The sequence below is a fragment of the Mustela putorius genome, unplaced genomic scaffold (assembly GCF_011764305.1).
Source record: "Mustela putorius furo isolate JIRA1106 unplaced genomic scaffold, ASM1176430v1.1 tig00003896_pilon_pilon_pilon, whole genome shotgun sequence".
In the NCBI taxonomy this organism is placed as follows: Eukaryota; Metazoa; Chordata; class Mammalia; order Carnivora; family Mustelidae; genus Mustela; species Mustela putorius.
This window is the reverse complement of record NW_025422045.1, coordinates 13,094,004-13,115,934: the sequence shown is the minus strand read 5'-3', so window position 1 is coordinate 13,115,934 and position 21,931 is coordinate 13,094,004. Positions and strand designations below refer to the sequence as shown.

Genomic DNA, 21,931 nt, shown 5'->3' with positions numbered 1-21,931 from the left:
TCAATAGTAAATGGATAGGGGCGCCTGGGTGGCTCAGTGGGTTAAGCCGCTGCCTTCGGCTCAGGTCATGATCTCAGGGTCCTGGGATCGAGTCCCGTATCGGGCTCTCTGCTCAGCAGGGAGCCTGCTTCCCTCTCTCTCTCTCTCTGCCTGCCTCTCAGTGTACTTGTAATTTCTCTCTGTCAAATAAATAAATAAAATCTTTAAAAAAAATAGTAAATGGATAAATAAATTATGGTTTATCTGTACAGTGAAATGCTACCAGCAATCAAAAGGAACTATTGATACAAGAAACACCATGGATGAATCTCAAAATAATTATGCAGAGTGAAAGAAGTCAAACCACCCCCCAAAATAAAAAATAAAATGAGTACATAATGGATGATTTGATCTATATGAAATTCTAGAAAATTGAAACTGTAGTGACATAAAGTCATATATTGGTGGTTGCCTGGAGACTAACGATGGACTGGGGTTAGGGTGAGATGGAGAGGAATGGATAACAAAAGAGTACAGAGAAAGTTAGCAATAATGGATATGTATATCCTTTTTTTTTTTTTTAGATTTTATTTATTTATTTGACAGACAGAGATCACAAGTAGGCAGAGAGGAAGACAGAGCTAGAAGGGAAAGCAGGCTCCCTGCCGAGCAGAGAGCCCGATGCGGGGCTCGATCCCAGGACCCTGGGACCATGACCTGAGCCAAAGGCAGAGGCTTTAACCCACTGAGCCACCAAGGTGCCCCAATATGTTAATTATCTTAATTGTGGTGGTTTTACAGTTATATACATATGTCAAAATTAACCACATTTTATACTTTAAATATATTCCATGTATTACACACCAATTATACTTCAATAAAGCTGTTTTTAAAAACCTTACTAATCATTTCCAAAGGCTAGACCAGAGAGATGGTAGTGGTAGCTGAGGTAGTTCTGAGACTAAAGTTCTGAGCTCTTCCAGGAACAGAGCTATATTTAGAGTGCTGGGGTTTAGGATCTTTCCCATGAGATCAAAGCTGACTCTGGGCCAGTGAACACTCATACAGTTAGACCAAACAGATGCTCTATATCCAGGAGGCAACTTTGGGGACTGTTCCCCAGACCACAAAAATGAATCAGATGAGTTTTGATAATCAAGAAGTTTTCTATTCTTTCCCTTAGTAAGAGTTGGAAGATGGTTTTGGGCACAATCTTTATCTAGATCCACATTGTCTAGTAAGGAGGAAAAACAGAAGAATAATTAAAAAGAAAAATTAAGTAAACTAACAGCCCTATTTGATATTTTTATAAAGAGAATGTACTCTCTAAGACTTTTAATCATAGAAAACAAACTGAGGATTGCTAGAGGGGAGGGAGATAAGAGGGATGGGGTAACTGGGTGATGGACATTAAGGAGGGCATGTGATGTAATGAGCACTGGGGATTATATAAGACCCATGAATCACAGACCTCTACCTCTGAAACCAACAATACATTATATTTTAATTGAATTTAAATTTTTTTTAAAAAGAGAGTGTACTTTCTAGACAGGATGTTGAGAAATATCTTATTCTGGAACAATATGGAATGATACTCCATATCCAGGAATGATATGTAACAATAAAGAGATCCACGAGGACACATTTCATATCCTTCCTAAATTTCCGTCAAACACTCCAATCAAGAGAGATTGAAGCCCTTTGGACAAGATACAATGAGACACCTAATGGATTAAAAAAAAATTACATGAAAAATTAATCTCTATTTAACCTTTTCTGGAACTTTAGGTAAGAATATAAAAGCTCAACCACCCTTGAACAGAATGAGCCGGGAAGAATTGGAGGACAGCTTGTTTCGTCTTCGTGAAGAGCACCTGTTGGTGAAGGAGCTTTCTTGGAAGCAACAGGATGAGATCAAAAGGTACCTTGTATTCTCTTTAAATCTTTAAAAGCTGGGGAACAAAGGGGACCAGGGGCAAGTAAGAGAAAAGCTTTTTATTTGCAAAATGAAACCAGAAATCATATTGATCATTTACTATATGCAGACATATTATAAGGGTTTTTATGTATTAACTAAATATTATAAATACAATTAACTTATTTATTACTGTGAGAGAGGTGCTATTAAGAGGAAAAGGAAAGGGGCACCTGGGTGGCTCTGTGGATTAATAAGCCTCTGCTTTCGGCTCAGGTCACGTTCTCCAGGTCCTGGGATGGAGCCCTACCTCGGGCTCTGTGTTCAGCGGGGAGCCTGCTTCCTCCTCTCTCTTTCTCTCTCTGCCTGCCTCTCTGCCTACTTGTGATCTCTCTCTCTCTGTCAAATTAATAAATAAAATCTTTAAAAAAAAAAGAGGAAAAGGAAATAAGTAAGTAATTTGCTTAAAGTCACAGCTAGCAAGCAAGCAGCAGCACTGAAAGCTCTTAACTCTGAAATTATACCATATACAGTGACCTTACAGTATTGGCTTTCCAAAAGTGGATCTCTTGCTTGGGGACCTGGAGAAGATTCTGAGATGGAGTGTGGTTAGATAATCAGATGGGAAGAAAGGGAGTTCTGAAAGTTCAGATTTTATCTCTAGGACATATTTTGAGGATATTGGTGTCAGTGTCTTTTAGCGAAAGACTAGCAGGAACATACCTGTATGTTTGAGCAGGTGGTGTTTATTACTAATTATAGCTAGAGAAATGCACACCATGGAGAACTATGTTTATTTCAGTAAGAATGTGTTGGAAAATATCTGTTACAGGATTTGAGTTTCAATTGGGTGATTTGTGGGAGGGTCCAAGGTAACAGGAGTTTGCTCCAGATTTGATACTGTTAGAAAGCAGGGAAAATTCTGTGTTTGGATATCTCAGTAGATTTTTTTCTTTTAAGGTATCATTTATTGGGGCACCTGGGTGGCTCAATGGGTTGAGCCTCTGCCTTTGGCTTGGGTCATGATCCCAGGGTCCAGGGATCGAGCCCTTGGCAGAGAGCCTGCTTCCCCCATTCTCTCTGCCTTTCTCTCTGCCTGTCTGCCTGTCTCTGCCTACTTGTGATCTTTGTCAAATAAATAAAATATATATTTTTAAAGATTTTATTTATTTATTTGACAGAGAGAGATCACAAGTAGGCAGAGAGGCAGGCAGAGAGAGAGAGGAGGAAGCAGGCTCCTTGCTGAGCAGAGAGCCCGATGCGGGACTCGATCCCAGGACCCTGAGATCATGACGTGAGCCGAAGGCAGCGGCTTAACTCACTGAGCCACCCAGGTGCCCAATAAAATATTTTTAAAAAGGTATTTATTTATTGAGAGAGAGGGAGAGGACAGAATGTGCAAGTGTGCGAGTTGGGGGAGGGGTGGAGGAAGAGGGAGAAGCAAACTCCTTGCTGAGCCCCAACCCCCTACGCCCCACCCCCGCCAAGATCATGACACTTAACCAACTGAGCCACACAGGTGTCCTGATACTTCAGTCAATCTTATCTACAGGGAATGTAGACTAGAGTGAGGCTAAAGCTATAATTGGTTAGAATAGCAGTCACTCATTAACCAGGAAAAGAAAATGTTTGGTATTTTGTGTGTGGCACAGTGACCTTGTTTTTGTCTGTGTTTGGACAAAATTATCCAATGGCCTTGTTCAGTATCACTCTATCATGGTCTCAGTGGCCTTGTCTGATATTGGTGTTCTGTGAGATATGTCCAACAGGATAATAACATGGCCTAGCCGTGAGCATCAGGCCTGCTTCAAACAACACTGGGAACTGGTTATGTCAGATCAATTCCCCAATGTCAAGAGCAGCTTTTTGCTTTCTCACTGATAATCCCCAAGAGTGGTTCAGAGCTACATTAAGAATATTCAAGATATTGGGGCACCTGACTGGCTGGGTTGGTTAAGTGTCTGACCCTTTATCTTGGCTTGGGTCCTGGTCTCTGGGTCATGAGTTCAGGCCCTGCACTGGGCTCCACGCCCAGAATGGAGACCACTTTAAAAAAAAAAATGCACAGATACAGGCTTCTATTGTATGCCGGCCCTCTTCAAAGTGGAGATTCTTTTGCATTGTGGAGAACTCAAGAATCTGGCCAAAGCAGAAGGTTGCATAGGCCAAAAAATCTTACTTCTTAGTTGATAATAAAAAAGAAACCCTCGAGATTATAAATATTAAGTGCCTAAATTAGATTCCATCCTCCTGACTCCCCTGGATTTGGGCAAATTACCTGGCTATATTTCATGACTTGATTTCTCTATCTGGATATAAGGATATGTAATAATAGCTAATTCCTACAGTGCTTACAACACACAGCAATGCTCTAAACACTTTACATATATTGACTTATTTAATCCTCATAACAATCTAATGAGGCAGGTGCTACTTTTATCTTTATTCATAGATGAGGAAACTGAGCACAAAATGTTAATGACGTGCCGAAAGCCACATAGGTAATATGTCAGAATTGGCAGGCAGGAGTCACAGAATCTGATGGCAAGGATTGAAAGCACGATTTTAAGTCAAAATGACCTATTATAGGTCAAAATGACAAATAGTGGGAGTGCCTGGCTAGCTCAGTCTGTAGAGCCTGTAATTCTTGATCTTGAGTTTGTGAGTTTGGATGTAGAGATTACTTAGGAAAAAAAAGGTGACTAACAGTGATTGGCTATCCACTATAAGTAAGGCTAGGTATATATTAAGTGCTACTGAGATGTATACTAGGGGCTGTGGAGGAGTAACCCTTAAAGTTGGGTGCATATACAGGGGTGTGCAGACAAGTGGGACGGGAAAAGTAAATATTAAAATTTCTTCCTATATTTAATTTATATTTAATTTCTCCTTTAAAAATTAGTCTTTTTTTAAAAGATTTTATTTATTTATGTCTGAGAGAGAGAGAAAGCAAGAGAGGGACCACAAGCAGGGGGAGCAGGAAAGAGAGAAGCAGGCTTCCTGCTGAGAAGGGAGCCCGAAGTGGGGCTCAATCACAGGACCCTACTAGAAGGCAGACGCTTAACAACTGAGCCGCCCAGGAGCCCCTAAAAATTAGTCTTTTTATGTTGTAATATGAACACAGTTTATTAGGACAGAAGTAAATGCATATAATTTTAAAATAGATGTATAAATAAATCTATTGAGGAGTGCTCCAAACATTTTTTACTAAAATGATTATGTAATCATTGCAATAGAATGGACAAAGAGGGACACCACAGTGTTCCCTGCCCTCCAAGAACTAATTGTGGATAGAAAATTGATTTTAAAGTATACATAACAGATCACAATAGATAAATTTATATCACAGATCAGTTCATGATGATGTATCACCAAATCAACTGTAGAAATAATAACATAATTCACAGAAGGAGAAGCCATTCCCACTATCTCTACTTTTGCTTCTAGGATGAGGACAGCATTACTCCGGCTGACATCGATGGGCAGGAACATGAGGGCAGAGGTGGCAGAGGCAGAGCAGCCTGCCAGACTACGGCGGAATGCAGGGTGGCGGCAACCCCCCACCAAGCACCACCGCCCCCTGATGCATGGGCTACAACTGCAGTTCCAGCGTGTTGTCCGCCCTGCTCCCCAACACTCCCAGCCCTGGGTCCATGTCGGACACAGACAGCTCCGCACTGCTGGTGCGCCAGCGCTGGAGAAACCCAAGAGGGGTGAGGTTCAGAACCAAGTTTCCTTCCAACAGTGCTGAAACCCTGGGAAGGATTGATGTGTCAGCCCCATTTTCCTCCTCACTGCTTTATTTCACTCACCACCTCATTTAGTCCTTTTGTTCCCAGTGCTTTCTCCCTCCCTAAAATCTTGTTGTCCTGGATGGTTTGCCAGGTTCAAAATTCTCACTTCAGCATGAAGTACTGCTGAGGAGAGAATCGGACTAGCAAAACAGGAATTTTGCTGCTTAAGTTCTGCGGTGGGCCTAGAAAGTAGATTAGAATTGACATTGATGTCCCCACTCCAGTGTGAAAGGCAGTGATCTTAAGACAGGTCTCTCTCTAAAGGGCCCTTGGGATCCTGGGCTAAGTGGCTGTGCCTCTAAAACTGGTCTTTTCGCTTTTGGGGGGAAGTGGACTCCTTAAGAAACTAGGATCACAGCTAGGTCTCCTTCCAAGAAAAGTGCTCATAAGACATAGTCAAAACTTTGCATACAATTCCACCAGTCTAGGGATGTCCAAAGTCCATTTCTGAAGTCCAGGCCTAGAAGTCGGGCTATAAGTGAGCGATTGCAATTTCTCTTCTTCTTGTATTCTAAATGGCTGAGAGTCTCTGGCTGATGGAAACCCAACATTGAATTAAATAAAATGTTCTGTGTAAATTTCCTTCAGCTAGCCTACCCACCGCATTGGAATGAGGTGTCTCTACTCTGGGGATTCAGTGTGAGCTTTGTTTCGTATGGTTCTATATTTTCAAACTTCCTACTGGAGCCAAACGAATCTTTGAAAAAACAGCTAAAAGTAGAAAAATTAAGTAAGTCTAAGTTCTATTTCAGTTTGACTTCAGCATTATAGAGTACCAGTTACATACCAGACGCCAGAGATAATGACGCATTAGAGTTAGACACACAGTCCCTTTCTTCTTTGTACCTTTCTTCTTTCTGTTTATACTCTTACTTAGCAGATTGTGGTACCGCTGGCTTAGTAACTCTGTAGTTGCATATCTTTGCAAGAGTGGACTGAGAACCTCTCCTCTGGGATTTGTGATCTTTATGAGGATTTCCCCCAGGTCTCAAGGCTCTCTACTTTTAGCAGTTGGTGTTCTGGAGAAATTCTGTTGCAGAGTCTGCATCTTCTGTCTAAACTTTTAGGGCCTACTGACAGGCTGAGCTACACAGCCCCTCCCACATTCAAGAACCATGGGACAAATGGGAAGACCAGAGGTGAAATATCCAGTGAACTGTGAGTTCTTTTCATTTATCCTGCACTGTTACACTTTCAGCTTTAATTGGAAATACATCATTTAGGGAACAAGTTAATGTTGGCATTTTCAGGTCTTCCCAACATAATCAGAGAAGACAAAAGTGCACCCTTGGTCAAATGTCAACTTTATTTGCTTAAAAATGGGAAATAATCGGGGCTTCTGAGTGGTTCAGTCAGATATGCCTCTGCCTTCAGCTCAGGTCATGATCCTAGGGTCCTGGGATTGAGCACTGCATCTGGCTCCCTGCTCAGTGGGAAGCCTGCTTCTCGCTCTCTCACTTCCCCTGCTTGTGTTCCCTCTCTCTCTGTGTCAAATAAATAAAATCTTTTTTTAAAAAATTAGAAAAATAGGAAATAACCATCTGTCTCTGAATGAAAGACAAATAAGACCCTCTCCTTAATTGAAGGTATTCCCTCTCTTTCCCTTCCTATTTTTCTCCCTTAGGTCATAATTTATTTATATTTCTGTTTGACACTTGAAAGCTGTATTTGGTAAGATTATCTATCACACATCTCAAAATTACTAACTCCTCTAATTTGTTGTCATCCATGTGAGAACTCAGTTCTAAACCCCTGAAAGAGCAGTTTCTATTTCTTCTTTTTTGTGTGTAATGTTCTTAATTATCAGAGTGTAATTTCTTTCAGCAAAGTCATAATTACTACTAAACTCATTGGTCTGTGCATGCCTAACTGTGCTCATATTATGACCAGCAATACTATGCTAGTGGAAGAACAACCCAAGTCTCCTGAGAAAATGTGGTCCAAAGATGAAGATTTTGAACAGAGAAGCTCTTTGGAGTGTGCTCAGAAGGCCACAGAACTTCGGTAAGAGTGTGGCATTCCATGCCTCGAGCCATATGAGCTGAAAAAGTAAGAGATTCTTATTTGTATCTTTACTCTGCCAGAGGAAAGGAGAATGCTTGGGATTCAATTCAGTCTTAAATTCAATCTGAGAAATAGATGTGGATTCCCATGTGGGTTAAGAAATGATGCCCCTAAAGAGAATGTTTATATGTATTAGAAGATCTACTGTTTTATATCACAGAAGGAAAACTTTTTTTTTTTTTTTTTAGATTTTGTTTATTTGAGAGAGAGAGAGAAAGAGCATGAGAAGGATGAGGGTCAGAGGGACAAGCAGACTCCCTATCAAGCAGGGAACTCGATGAATGACTCGATCCCGCGACTCCTAGATAATGATCCGAGCCAAAGGCAGTCGCCTAGCCAACTGAGCCACCCAGGCGCTTAGAAGGAAAACTTTTTCATCCCCATCATCAGATAGACGTTCTGAGCACTCACTGAACATCAGTTTTTAGAGAACATTTTTTTAAAGTAGACTTTATTTTTTAGAGAAGTTTTAGATTCATAGCAATACTGAACAGAAAGTACAGAGATTCCCCATATACTGCTCATCCCCACACACCACACACTCTCAACATCCCATACCACAGTGATATTTTTGTGACAGTGGCTGAACCCATACTGACACATCATTATCACCCAAAGTCCATAGCTTACCATGGGGTTCACTCCTGGTGTTGCACGTTCTGTGGGTTTGGACAGATGTATAAACATGTATCCACCATTGTAGTATCATAGAGAGTAGGTTCATTGCCCTAGACATCCTCTGTGCTCTGCCTTCTTATCCCTCTCTACCACCGTACCTCTGGCACCACTGATCTTTATGATTTTGCCTTGGCTGGAATGTCATATAGTTGGGAAAATACACTATACAGTCTTTTCAGATTGGCTTCTTTCACTTAGCAATATGCATTCAATTTTCCTCCATGTCTTTTCATGGCTTGATAGCTCATTTCCCTTAGCAATGAATAACTTTCCATTGGATGTATCACAGTTCATCCGTTCACCTACAAATGACGTTTTGATTACTTCCAACTTTTGGCCGTTATGAATGAAACTGTTGTAAACATTCGTGTTCAAACATAGTTTTCAATCTGGAGATCTTTTAAAACCAAGAGGACTAGAGGATTGGTGGGTAGATGGGGTTGGTTAAATGGGTGATGGGTATTAAGGAGGGCACTTGTTGTGATGACTATGAATGTTGTATGTAAGTGAAGAATCACTAAATTCTGCACCTGAAACCAATATTACTCCACATGTTAACTAACTGGAATTTAGATAAAAAATTGGAGGAAAAATAAAAGAAATTTTCTATTCCAAAAAAGACAATATTGAGAAAATAAATGATATGTGAGGTAATACAATATCAAACTACCACACAACATAATTAAATAAAATCAAAAGCTCATGTATTTTATAATAATGCAGATTATTTCATGTAAACAGATCCTGAAAATTAAAAAACAAACAAATCCACAGAAACCTGGACCCCACCCCAGAGATTCCTTTTCAATTATTTGGGGGTGGACTTCAAGCAGTATAGGTTGTAAAGACTTCCCCACATGATTCTAATAAGCAGCTAAGACTGGGAATCACTGAGATAGAGCCTAATGAACCCAAATCCACCTCAATACTTAGAAATAATAAAGAAAATGAGGTCTTCTAGGTTGAGAAATAATAATCTTCCCCTGTGTTTCCCTCCATATCCATACCTTTCTGGTTTCTCTAAGGAGACAGGACCCAGACTCAGCTGGACTTTACAAGGTTGAGAAATTGTGAGCACCATAATTTTAAAAATTGCTATTATGTTTTCTCATAACACAGACTTTAAGGTTGGTGGTGTCTCTGTTGAATACCAGCTCTTATGAGGGGAAATGGGAGAGAGGAGATTATTTATTGGAGTGTACATTTGCTTCCTACTTCTGGTATGCTGTGGGTAAGATAAAAAGGCAAGAGGCGAGAGGAAGATACTCTTATTTGGTGCAGTATTGAGAGGGGAGATGTTTAATTCTGTCCATTCACAGAATGTCTTAACACTGTTTTCTTTCTTCAGAGCTTCCATTAAGGAGAATATAGAGCTGATTCGGCTTAAGAAGCTCTTACATGAAAGGAATACCTCATTGGTAGCAACAAAAGCACAGTTAACAGAAGTTCAAGAGGTGAGCTGCCAGGGCAAGCCAGTGTGGGATGGCCTGGAATGCCCTCAAATCTCAGACCTCTGGTGTCCTTGGTTGTTTGAGAAGCCCTACTGGGCCCAATCAGGCATCCAGTTCCAGTGGGGACTGTCTGTTGCCAGTTTGGGGGGAAAAGAGAGTATTATTTCCTCCATTGCATACGTGGAAGACCACAAATAAGAGCAATTAAACTGTCACACAACTTATAGGGAATATTCAAATCCAAGCCTTGCAATTCCAAGTCCATTCTTCTTCCAATACTCCATTATCTCTCTTTTAGGAAGAAGGCTCAAGCTCTGCCTTCTAAGGTAGAATTAAGTGGGGTTAACCTGAACCAGAGTTAAGGTCCCAGCCAAGGGTCACACCAGAATGTAATTAAGGTGAGAAGCCAAGAGCAGGCCCAGGGGAAGGGAAGGAGACTAGTCTTTACTGAGGACTCTCCATGTGCTGGACTCTGTCCAGTTGCTTACCGTCATGATCTCATTTAAGCCTGACAACAACCCTCAATGTAAGTACATTTAACGAATGAGGAAACTGAGACTCAAAGAAGTTAAGTAACCTGCGTAAGTCATAAAAATACTTATGTGCGCAGAGCAGGCTTTGAGTCCAGTTTTATCTGGCACCAAGTCTTATGATCTTTTCTCATTACCACATAAGAAAAACTCATATATGAATGGTGGAAATGGGGCATCAAGTGTCTAAGTGATAGATCAGCACCATTCTTTTATTGACTAAATATGTATGGAGTACCAGGAACTGCACAAAGCACTGGGACACAAAGATTACAAAGTAAAGCAGTTCCTACCTTCAAGGAACTCACCAGAGCAAGAGAACAAGATGTAAACAAATACAGCTATCCAAGTGCAGGGTAGTGGCAGGAACACAAGAGACACGAGAACACAGAAGTCAGCTCTTCCAGAGAATGAGGTGCAGGATCCAGAAAGGGTTCATAAAGGAATATACTCATGAGCCAAATATTGGGATAATGAAAGATTAGCAGGTGTTAATAAGTGTGGAAGAGAGGGGAGGGTTTTCCTAGAGAGGAGAGGTATAAGCCAGGCCACAGAGGTGAAAAACATGAGGGACCGGATCATGGAAGCCTTATCAGGATTTTAGACTTTATCTATAGACAGTGGGAAGCTGTAGAAAGGTTTGAAACAAGTTGATAACATGATCAGTTTTTTCCCCAAAGTGATTACTTTGCCTTTTTTTTATGTTTGAAGTTTTTTGAAATACATTTTAATAAAGAAATGGTACTTTAAAAAATAATGATTATGGGGCACCTGGGTGGCTCAGTGGGTTAAGCCTCTGCCTTCGACTCATGATCCCAGGGTGCTGGGATCGAGCCCTGCATAAGGCTCTCTGCTCAGCAGGGAGCCTGCTTCCTCCTCTCTCTGACTGCCTCTCTGCCTACTTGTAATCTCTGTCTGTCAAATGAATGAATAAAATCTTTAAAAAAAAAATGATTAACTCTGGGTGACTCAGTCAGTTAAGTCTGCCTTCGGCTCAGGTGATGATCCCAGGGTCCTGGGATCAAGCCCCACATGAGGCTTCCTGCTCAGCAGGAGGCCTGCTTCTCCCTCTCCCACTCTCCCTGCTTGTATTCCCCTTGCTGTCTCTTTCTCTGTCAAATAAATAAATAAAATCTTAAAAAAAATAATGATTAACTCTGAGTAGTAGAGTTATAGAGGACTGATATAGTCTTTATATTTTTCTGAAATTTTCAACTTATTGAAAATCACAAAACCAGAAGGAAAGATCATCTGGCAGTGGAATGAATAGTACAGGTTGGCTGATACACGTAAAGTGATCAGGTAAAAGAAGACTGCAGTGGTCCGAGAGAGACAGATGAGGGTCCCAACCAAGGCAGTGAGAGAGGCCCACAGAGAAAGGACTATATTGGGAACTTCCAGGAAGTAGAAGAATGGACTTCTTCACCAAAAGGGTAGAGGAAAAGGGGAAATGAAAGATGAGTTCTGGGTCTCTGCATGAGCAAGAAGATGATGGTGGTATCTTTCATCTAGATTGGCTGCAGTTAGCACTGCCCTGGTTACTTCTGTTCTAATGGGAATAAAAGGCATCTTCACAAGGTCAACCACCAAACCTGTTTCAGAGAGAACTATGCACATGCTTTTATTCTTTTGACTTGGTTAATTTTGGTAGCACTTACAGCATGTGGAAACATGGGAAGGAAGATAATATAAAATTGTATGGGCAAACAGCAACATTTTTAGGATTACATTTTTTTTTTAAAAACCCCATCTACTCCTTCATCACATTAAAGGAAAAAAGGAAGCAAGCCATTCTGAATCCTTACCCATGTTAGTTGTAGTGGTAGAGATGAGCTAAAATGGGGAGTAATCACCCACAATTGTTTAAAATGTAGGTTTTACTATTTGTTTTTCTCCAACAGTTTGCCTTTTTAGTCGTCCTTTATCTTGATCCCTTAGCATTAAATGTGGTGGTCAGTAGCACAGACTCTTGAGTCAGACAAGCTGAGGTAAAATACTGCCTCTGTCTCTTGATAGCACTGTGACTGAGCAAGTAACTTAACTCTCTGAGTTTTGGTGTTTCATTTATTTAAAAGATTTTATTTATTTATTTGAGACAGAGATTACAAGTAGGCAAGAGAGGCAGGCAGGGAGAGAGAGGAGGAAGCAGGCTCTCCGGGGAGCAGAGAGCCCGATGTGGGGCTCAATCCCAGGACCGTGGGATCGTGACCTGAGCCGAAAGCAGAGGCTTTAACCCACTGAGCCACCCAGGCGCCCCTGGTGTCTCATTTTTAAGGTTTCAGTAATAGCTATGTCTCAAATATGCTGTGAGAATTAAACAAGATAAAATATGTGAAATCATTAAAATGAGCATAATGTAACAGATAATGAAACACACAGTACTGCTCAGCCAATAATAGCTTTTGTAGTTAGTTTGATTAGTATTGCTTTTTATTTCCTTTTTTTCCCCTTTTTAAACAATTTATTTATTTATTTGACAGAGTGCAAGCAAGACAAGCAGAGGAGTAGGAGGCAGAGGGAGAGGGAGAAGCAGACTCCCCACTGAGCAGAGAGCCTGATGCAGGGCTCAATCCCAAGACCCTGAGTTCATAACTTGAGTGAAGGCAGATGTTTAATCCACTGAGCCACTCAGATACCCCAAGTGTTGCCTTTTCTGTTTCTAAAACTGGAGAAAAAACTTTTCTTTTTAAATATTTTATTTATTTCACAGGGAGAGACACAGCGAGAGAGGGAACACAAGCAAAGGAAGTGTGAGAGGGAGAGGCAGGTTTCCCTCTGAGCAGGGAGCCCAATGTAGGGCTCGATCCCAGGACCCAGGGATCATGACCTGAACCAAAGGCAGATCCTTAACAACTGAGCTACCCAGGTGCTCCTGGAAAGAAAACTTCCTGAAGCATGCTGAGTAAAGGACTGTACCTACTCTGAAAATAAATATTTTTCTTGGATATTCCACCAAATGCAAAACAAATGTGAATAAATGGCCCTTCATGCTTTTTAAAAGAAATTGCATCATCTGTTATGTTCACAAACCTCCTGACAAGCTAGGGTAGGAAAAAGTAGCAGCAATTAGTAAACAAGTATACAAATTGACTTGATTTATGAGAATTTTTAAATATCTCTTAAACTAACCAGTTAAACATTTGTATTACAGAGATAAATATCAAAACAAATATCAAGTTGATAAATCAGTGGAACAATATGTATTTCTTTCTTTCAGGCATACGAAACTCTGCTCCAGAAGGTACAGAAGATTCCTTGAATCTCTATTTCTAAGTAGTAAGAGGAATAAAACCCAAAGAAATTTGTATTAATCTTTAAATACCATAACACCAGAATTTAGCCAAGTAAATCAAAGTTATTATGACCTAAAATTTCTATTAAGACAAATGTCCTATTACCATGATCAGAAGATATTTATTGTGGCATTTTCATTCAGCTGAAATCTGAGGTCTGAAATACATGGCATAGTATTTTTCAGCCTATTCCTAGAGAGAATTATATAGTATTTGTTCAGAAATTCCTAGGAGTATTCCTCTAGCATGTATGAGGTGATGAAATATAACAAATTATTGCATACCTTCTCTGATGTTCTTAAATGTTCAGCACCATTCACTCCTGTGAGTGGGGTGCAGGTGAAACCAGGTGAATGACCATAATTAAAAGTTACTAAGTCAGAGTTCCCAGCATGAACAGCCACAGCTGTTCCTGGCCAGAGATGTTCACCAGAAAAAATGCATACTTAACTTCTTGAGTGAACATGTCACTTTGTTAGGTGCAAAGGGAAGAGTGTTATCACCCTAAGAAGCGTTCAGATAGCTTAGAACATAAAGGCAGCTACGAAAAGTTCACTTCACTTAGAGCCAGTGTTCAATTTGGTCTTTGGGAAAATTTATGCTCCAGCTATGCATCATAGTTTCCTGGAGTGAAAAATCCTCACTAACAGGGAAACAATAATTCCTGAGAAATACTAGAGTGATAGACAATGCCAATCTACAGTGCAAAGGCACCGTGCTATTAATCAAAGTCATTCTTCTTGAGATCCACTAGGGAATGCTAGAGTTGCTGGTATCTTGAGACCATTTTTGCTGAGTGATATGACCATTCCCAGAGCAACTTTCCTTTTGCCCCAGAATCAGGGAATCCTGAGTACAGCCCATGATGCCCTCCTTGGGCAAGTGAATGAGCTCAGGGCAGAACTGAAGGAGCAGAGCAAGAAGGCTGTGAGCTTCAAGAGCCAATTGGAAGATGTGTCCATCCTGCAGATAACACTAAAGGAGGTAAATAACAATACTAATTGAAAGGTGGCATCCATTATAAGTAACAATCCAATTTCATAGATGTTAAAAAGTGTATTTTACCAACACTATGGCTATTTCATTTTTTCAAGTGAGAAAAATGAGGCTCCAGGTGGTTAAGTAATTTGCTCAAGATTACACCATTAGGGGAAAAACTGGGATTTATAGTTGTGTCTGTTCTCCAAAGTTTTTGCTGTATTATAATGTTCTGCTGCTGCTATAACAGTAGAAACCCAGAAACCTTGAAAATGTGCTTCAGAGAATCCTCATTATTTCCAATAAAATTTCTATCACAGCAGTTGCTTCAAGTCTTACTAGTTGAATGGCTCCTCATAGACGTGAGACATGAACATAGAAAGCTTCCTATCCAAGTCCCACTCTGCTACAGAAAGGGGAGACATTTTCAAGTGATAGGTGTTACAATTTTATCTCAGGCATTCTACTGTGATTCTTAGTTTCAGGAGAGAGTTGAAGATTTGGAAAAAGAACGAAACCTGCTGAATGACAATTATGAAAAACTCTTAGAAAAGTGAGTACCAAGTTTGGGTCCCAGAGTACTATTTGTTATAAAAGAAAATTATAGAAAAGTGCCCTCACATTCTAAAATATTGTCTAGTGTGGGTAGGGGAATGCTGGTACTCAATACTGTTAGTGGGAATATAAAGTGGCACAGTCTATTTAGAAGGGAATTCAGTGCTATCTATAGGAATGTGAAACATGCATAAACATGTATTTGCAAAGATAATGTATGATAAGAATATTAATTACTACATTGTTACTAATAGTAAAAAAAAAAAAGTGGAGACACCCAAATTTCCTTTGATAGGTATTGATTAAATAATGTTGCATCCCCACATTAAATACTATGATACTGTTAAAAATGAGGTAGATAGATAGATCAATTATTAAAAGAAAAGTTGTAACAGAATATATTAACTCTGACTTAGTTTATGTGTGTGTGTGTGTGTGTGTGTGTGAGAGAGAGAGAGAGAGAATCAGCAAACCCCTCATGAGATGAAAGGATTAGAGTAGGGTGAAGAGGCACTTTCACTTTTACTTTACTTTTACTTTTACTTCTGTATCTTTTTAATTTTTTCTCAACAAGCATATATTAATTTATTAATTTTGAAATTTAAAATACCTGGAAGTTGGGGCACCTGAGTGGCTCTGTTGGTTAAGCATCTACCTTTGGTTTTGGTCATGATCCCACGGTTTTGGGATTGAGCCCTGTGTCAAGCTCTCTGCTCATTGGGGAACCTGCTTCTTTCTCGCCCTCTGTCTGCCACTCCCCGTTTGTGCTTTGTGCTTTCTCTATGTCAGATAAATAAATAAATAAAATCTTAAAAAATAAATACCTGGAAGTTTAGGGGCATCTAGGTGGTACAGTTGGTTAAGTGTCCTATTCTTTGTTTTGGCTTATCTCATGATCTCAGGTTCATGAGATTGAGCCCCACATCAGGCTCCAAGCTGAGCCCAAAGTCTGCTAAAGACTGTCTCTCTCTCTCTCTGTCCTCCCCAGCCCCTCTCAAATAAATAAATCTTTTTCTTAAAAAAATTTTATGTATTTATTTGACAGAGAGAGAGATCACAAGTAGGCAGAGCAGCAGGCAGGGAGGGGGGGAGGAAGCAGGCTCCCTGCTGAGCTGAGAGACTGATGTGGAACTTAATCCCAGGACCCTGAGACCACTACTCAAGCTGAAGGCAGAGGCTTAACCCACCAAGCCACCCAGGTGCCCCTTTAAATCTTTAAAAATAAAATAACATAAAATACCTGGAAGTTTAAAAAATAGTTGAACATGCCTTCTGACTCAGTTAAAGGCAGTAGGAGATAGATTTGGGAGATTGGTATGGGAGCCTTCTGGGAATATCTGATACTCTTCAACCCAGAGAAACGAAGTGGTGTAGGGATTATCCACTTTGACGACTCTGTGTAACAAAACATTACTATTAGCTTCTTCACTTAATCACTCAGAATATTTTCTGCTTGGATCATCATGTAATATATGGCTAGGAAGTGCCAATAACTTTTTTTTAAGTGGGCTACTCATCCACCGTGGGGCCCATTGTAGGGCTCGAACTCATAACACTGGGGAGATCAAGAGTTGAAGACTTAATAGACTGAGCCACCCAGGCTCTCTGAGAACTCTTACTACTAGCTGAAGCAAGTTGTTTTTCTTTTTTTATTTTTTAAGATTTTATTTGTCAGAGAAAGAGATTGAGAGAGTGAGCGAGCACAAGCAGGGAGAGCAACAAGCAGAGGGAGAAGCAGACTCCCTGCTGAGCAGGGAGCCCAATGTGGGACTTGATCCCAGGAGCCTGGGACCATGACCTGAGCTGAAGGCAGATGCTTTAACCAACTGAGCCACTCAGGTGCCCAGCAAGTTGTTTTTAGACCACATTTATTCAAATGAAAAATAGGAAAAGACCTCTGCAGAAATAATAGCTTGATTATCAATGTCACTTCACTTATGTAAATTATCAAAGACAGATGGTGTGTGTTTTACACACACAAAATGGGCCTGCTCTGACATCTAGTTACAGTGCTGTGGGGGGGTACAGCCATTGAAAAGGTTAGTTCCTGCCCTTCAGTGTAGTAATCTATAATCTAGTTCAAAGGCAAGTATTCTCTAAACCAGCCATTGGTGAAGGTATATAGAAGAATAGAGTAGGAAAAGAGTAGTATTTTGTTCCTCATTTCTCTGAAAGCTTATTTAAGTAACCTCTGCACCCTGCATGGGGCTTGAACTTACAACCCCTCCATCAAGAGTCATGTGCTCTTCCGGGTGATCCAGCCAGGTGCCCCTGTTCCTCGTTTTTAATTCAGTAGGCCTGAGAATGTCTTGGTACACAGTACCTGAAGAAAACCATCATGCTGGAGAAGTTCCTTGGGAGATTGATGGGATTTGGGTTGTTTGCTCATTGGGATATCTGAGACCCAAACAGAAGTGATACTAAGGAACTCCTCAATAGGGCCGAAAAGTTCCAAGGCAGTTGGTAAATGACAGTTACAGAGAAAGCGGGGACAGAAAAACATGTAGGGGAATGAATGATGCGCTAGGCCCAGGAGATGCTGAAACTGTGTAATAAAGCCATCACGTCACATACCTTTGAGTATTTATCTGACAGCTCTCTCCTTGCTCCTTACTTGCTTCCCATTTTCAGCATGTTGGACAGCAGTAATCAGCCTCACTGGAGCACTGAGCTGGCAGGAGAACAGCTACAGCAGAAAGTCTGTCAGTTGCAGGACCAGCTGGACGCTGAGCTGGAGGAGAAGAGAAAAGTCTTACTTCAGCTGTCCAGAGAGAAAGGTAGGTCAGGCTGTGAAGACCTTTTCTCAAGTGAGGCATCTTCTACGTCTAGTGTGGGAGAAGGGAACTTGGGTCAGCATTTCTCCAATCCCCTCACCTGATTCTGTTTTTGTGTGGATCAGGGATAACTAGAATAAGAACACTGGCAATCAGATCCGATTTAAATCAAGAAAGCATGACACCTACCTCACATGCAGAAGTGTTTTTTTTGTTTGTTTTTGGTTTTTTTAAGATTTTATTTATTTATTTGACAGACAGAGATCACAAGTAGACAGAGAGGCAGACAGAGAGAGGAAGGGAAGCAGGCTCCCCGCTGAGCAGAGAGCCCGACGCTGGGCTCGATCCCAGGACCCTGGGATCACGACCCGAGCCGAAGGCAGAGGCCCCAACCCACTGAGCCACCCAGGCGCCCCTATGCAGAGGTTTTTATATGTAAAGTTTTCATTTGAGAGGATGACTACTCTTAATTTTATTGTTTTTATTTATTTACTTGCTTTCTAAGGGAGAGAGAGAGTATGTGTGTGTGTATGTGTGTGCTGGGACAGAGGGAGAGGGAGAGAAAGAATCTTAAGCAGGCTTTGTGCCAGCACAGAGCCTGAAGCTGGGCTCAATCTCACGACTCTGAGGTCTTAACCTGAGCCAAAATCAAGAGTAGAATGGGTGCTCAACCAACTGAGCCACCCAGGTGCTCCTTAAATTTATTGTTTTTAGACATTCACTTTATTTATGAAAGTGCCTTTTATTCTTACTAATTATTTTGGAGGTGACTGGGAACCTTGCTTTTTGATTTATTTTGTTTTAACGCCTGATGTCTCAAACTGCAAAGCAAATCACTGCTCCTGGTTACCATTTCCATTTCCCCCATCTTAACTCTGAGATCATGGTAGATAGTTATTCTGAAGATTTTTAAATACTGTCAAAGAGACCTTTGTCTTACTTCTTTTTGCTAGGCTGGACCTTGATATCTAGTCATATCAAAGTTAGGTTTCAGTAGATTCTAGTATATTCACATAGAAGAGTAAAGGAAAAGAAATATTATGACATCAAGAAAAATAGAGATAGGAACCATAAAGGGATAAAACCCAGAAGCACATGCTAAGGACCTTGTAGTATGTATGAGATACAAGTGAAGTATTATAAAGACCTTGGGTTAATCTAATCTAAACTACCCCCTCTAATGCATGCTAATGAAGTGATCACACTAAACAATGATCACCTTCCTTCCCCGAAAGACCCATACTCATCCACCCAAACACATGCATGCAGAAATGCCCAAAAGCCCATTCTCCCTCCCTTCAGGTCAGGGTGGGAGTGAGAGAGGTGCCACAGGAAGCCAGTAGCATGGAAGTCAGAATGGAGCTGGGGAGGAGTTGGAGAGATACTGGTTTGGCTGATGCTAGCAAAAAGTTTGCTCTGTAGGGTCACCGGGATGGCTCATTCAGTTAAGCATCTGTGTTTGGCTCAGGTCATGTTCTCAGGGTCCTAGATCAAGCCCTGTGTCAGGCTCTCTGCTTGGTGGGGGAGTCTGCTTCTCCCTTCCCTTCTTCCTCCCTTCCCCACCTCATCCCCTTTCTCTCTCTCTCTCTCAAATAAGTTAATAAATGAACTCTTTAAAAAAAAAAAAGTTTACATTGTAGAACTTCCTGCCTGACTCGGTAGAGTATGCAACTCTTAATCTCACAGTTGTGAGTTCAAGCCCCACATTGCGTGTTTGCTGCTGCTGGTGGTTTTGGTGTGTCGTTTTTCTTTACAGTTCTGCAGGTGTTTTTTGTTTTGTTTTTGGAGTCCAGTGTCAGCTCAGTTTTCTGGGTCAATAAAGCTGGAACCCCTTTGTAGAAATAAGACAGAATTGGCTTCTCTAAAGGTAAATTTATAAAATAAATTAAACATGAGTGGGAAATTTAATTTGCACTTGGTCCAGCTTTAAGCGTGATTACTGCTAACTAGAGAGTTTCAACTTTCTGGATGGATTTTTCTCCTCCAGCTCAAAACAGGGATCTGCAGCTTGAAGTCACCAATCTGCTTCAGAAGCATAAGCAGGAAGTAGAGATCCTCCAAAATAAAGAGACAATTTCCCAGTCTCCTGACAGGCAATCTGAACCAGCCACTCACCCAGCTCTATTCCAAGAGACTACTTCAACAGAGGTAAGAGCCTGTCTAATCAAGTAAGTCCCTTAACAGAGGGATCCCCTTTATAGTGGGATCTCTGGCAAATATCCCTGGAAGAGATGATGCTTGAGGGCAGTCTTCGGAAGGCTGTGAGATAGCTTCATGAGCTCCACACGTTTTTGCCACCCTTTACCGCTCACAGCATTTAAAATGCTTTTTCAGACGAGGACTTGAAATGATCTGCTGAAGAGCAAACTGCCATTAGAGGCTATGTAACTTATTGGGGCTACTGAACATGAGCAACTAGGGGAGAAAGCCCTTGTGAAGGGACACAGCCCCCTCTTACTCCTGCTGCTGGTATTTTATTATCACCGACAACTGCTTTGAGAATAGTTATTCCCGTGCCTCTCATATTTCTACTCCCTTTTACCCATGCTTTTCTCACGATAGCCCTGTGAACCAAAAAACCAAGAAGAAGAGAAACTGTCCCAGATGTTAAGTGAGTTGCAGGTATCGCATGCGGAGACCGTGCTGGAACTAGAAAAGACCAGAGACATGCTCATTCTGCAGCGCAAAATCAACGTGTGCTATCAGGTGCAAGAAGAGGTGGTACAGGAAGGGGGTCGATAAATGGGTACTTGGGGACCACTTCCATGCTGGGAATGAAGTGAGGCCCGAGTTTCCAGGGCTGTTGCTAGGCGGTATGCTGCCATGTGCAACACAGAATGTGCCGTCGTCTTTCGAGGCACTTGAGGACTCGCGCTTGCCCGTGGCGCCTTGGCAGTAGAAGCCGGCGAAGGGGCCAGCTAATGAAAATGGCAGGTATGAATCTTCTGGGTTCCAGTTTCCCCAGAATCAGGAAACTATTATCCTATGGCACCAATAGCACAAATGGTCCTGGAGAAGTATGTGGTGACCCCAGGATTTTTTCTAGTGGATCAGTTTGTCCTGTTAATGAGATAGTGGAGTCTCCTTTACCCGAACAAGTGCCACCTTTTTATCTGGGCCCTTTGGCGCTGGGCCACTTGGATAGAAAAGTTCAGACGTCATTTTGTTTCAGGAGGAACTGGAGGCGATGATGACAAAAGCCGATAATGAAAATAAAGATCACAGAGAAAAAATGGAGAGGTTGAATCAACTGCTAGATCTCAAGAACAATCGTATCAATCAGCTGGAAGGTATTTTGAGAAGCCATGGCCTCCCGCTATCCGGCAAGTCTTAGTCCTTTGTTCTCATCTTGGACCCGTCACATAGCTAATGCCTGTGCTGCTTCTGTGCACCTGCCTGGAAGGCGGCCCTTTGTGTCTCGGCATAAGACATTTCCCTCCTGTTCTTTGTCCTGCCGTCTTTGGTGTTTTCAGACATGGTTAACGGCTTCTTTTCCTCTTTCGTGTCAGTGTCTTCCTCTGATTCCTCTGGAGAGTTTCAATAGGGTCTAGCAATTGCTGAATCTGTTTTGAGAGTGGAGAGCATATCACTGTCAGCTCCCAGGGTGGTGTAACACACTCCCTCTCTCAAGATTTTTTCCTCAACCCAGGTCAATATAGAGCTTTATCATTCATCTTTCATCATTCTTTTCTGTGGCTTGTCTCTAAAAGTCTCTGAATTCTTTGTTGCAGTTTGAGGATGTTGACGTGACAGGGCAGCTGGCCGGACACTTACGCAAATTTCAAAGTGTGGTACTTCCTTCATTTAGTAGAGTCACTGTTGACCAGGAGCTGGTCTCAGTCTCACCTGTCAAGAATACTGGCTTTGTTATTAGACTCATTTTTCAGAGACCTGACTCATACTAACCAAATTCACCAAAG

At 41.3% G+C, this 21,931-nt stretch overlaps 1 protein-coding gene across 1 annotated transcript in view; it reads left to right on the top strand.

The window, feature by feature from the left end:
• Positions 1-464: 464 nt before the first annotated feature.
• Positions 465-21,931, top strand: part of RPGRIP1 (RPGR interacting protein 1) — a 54,454-nt gene continuing 32,987 nt past the window's right edge. Inside the window, exons 1-13 of the mRNA XM_045067423.1 lie at positions 465-474; positions 1,768-1,900; positions 5,342-5,607; positions 6,756-6,846; positions 7,579-7,692; positions 9,779-9,884; positions 13,629-13,652; positions 14,542-14,688; positions 15,162-15,235; positions 17,869-18,014; positions 19,999-20,159; positions 20,574-20,717; positions 21,187-21,334. Of these exons, the coding sequence (XP_044923358.1) occupies positions 465-474; positions 1,768-1,900; positions 5,342-5,607; positions 6,756-6,846; positions 7,579-7,692; positions 9,779-9,884; positions 13,629-13,652; positions 14,542-14,688; positions 15,162-15,235; positions 17,869-18,014; positions 19,999-20,159; positions 20,574-20,717; positions 21,187-21,334 (1,564 nt within the window). The remainder of the gene's footprint in view (positions 475-1,767; positions 1,901-5,341; positions 5,608-6,755; positions 6,847-7,578; positions 7,693-9,778; positions 9,885-13,628; positions 13,653-14,541; positions 14,689-15,161; positions 15,236-17,868; positions 18,015-19,998; positions 20,160-20,573; positions 20,718-21,186; positions 21,335-21,931) is intronic.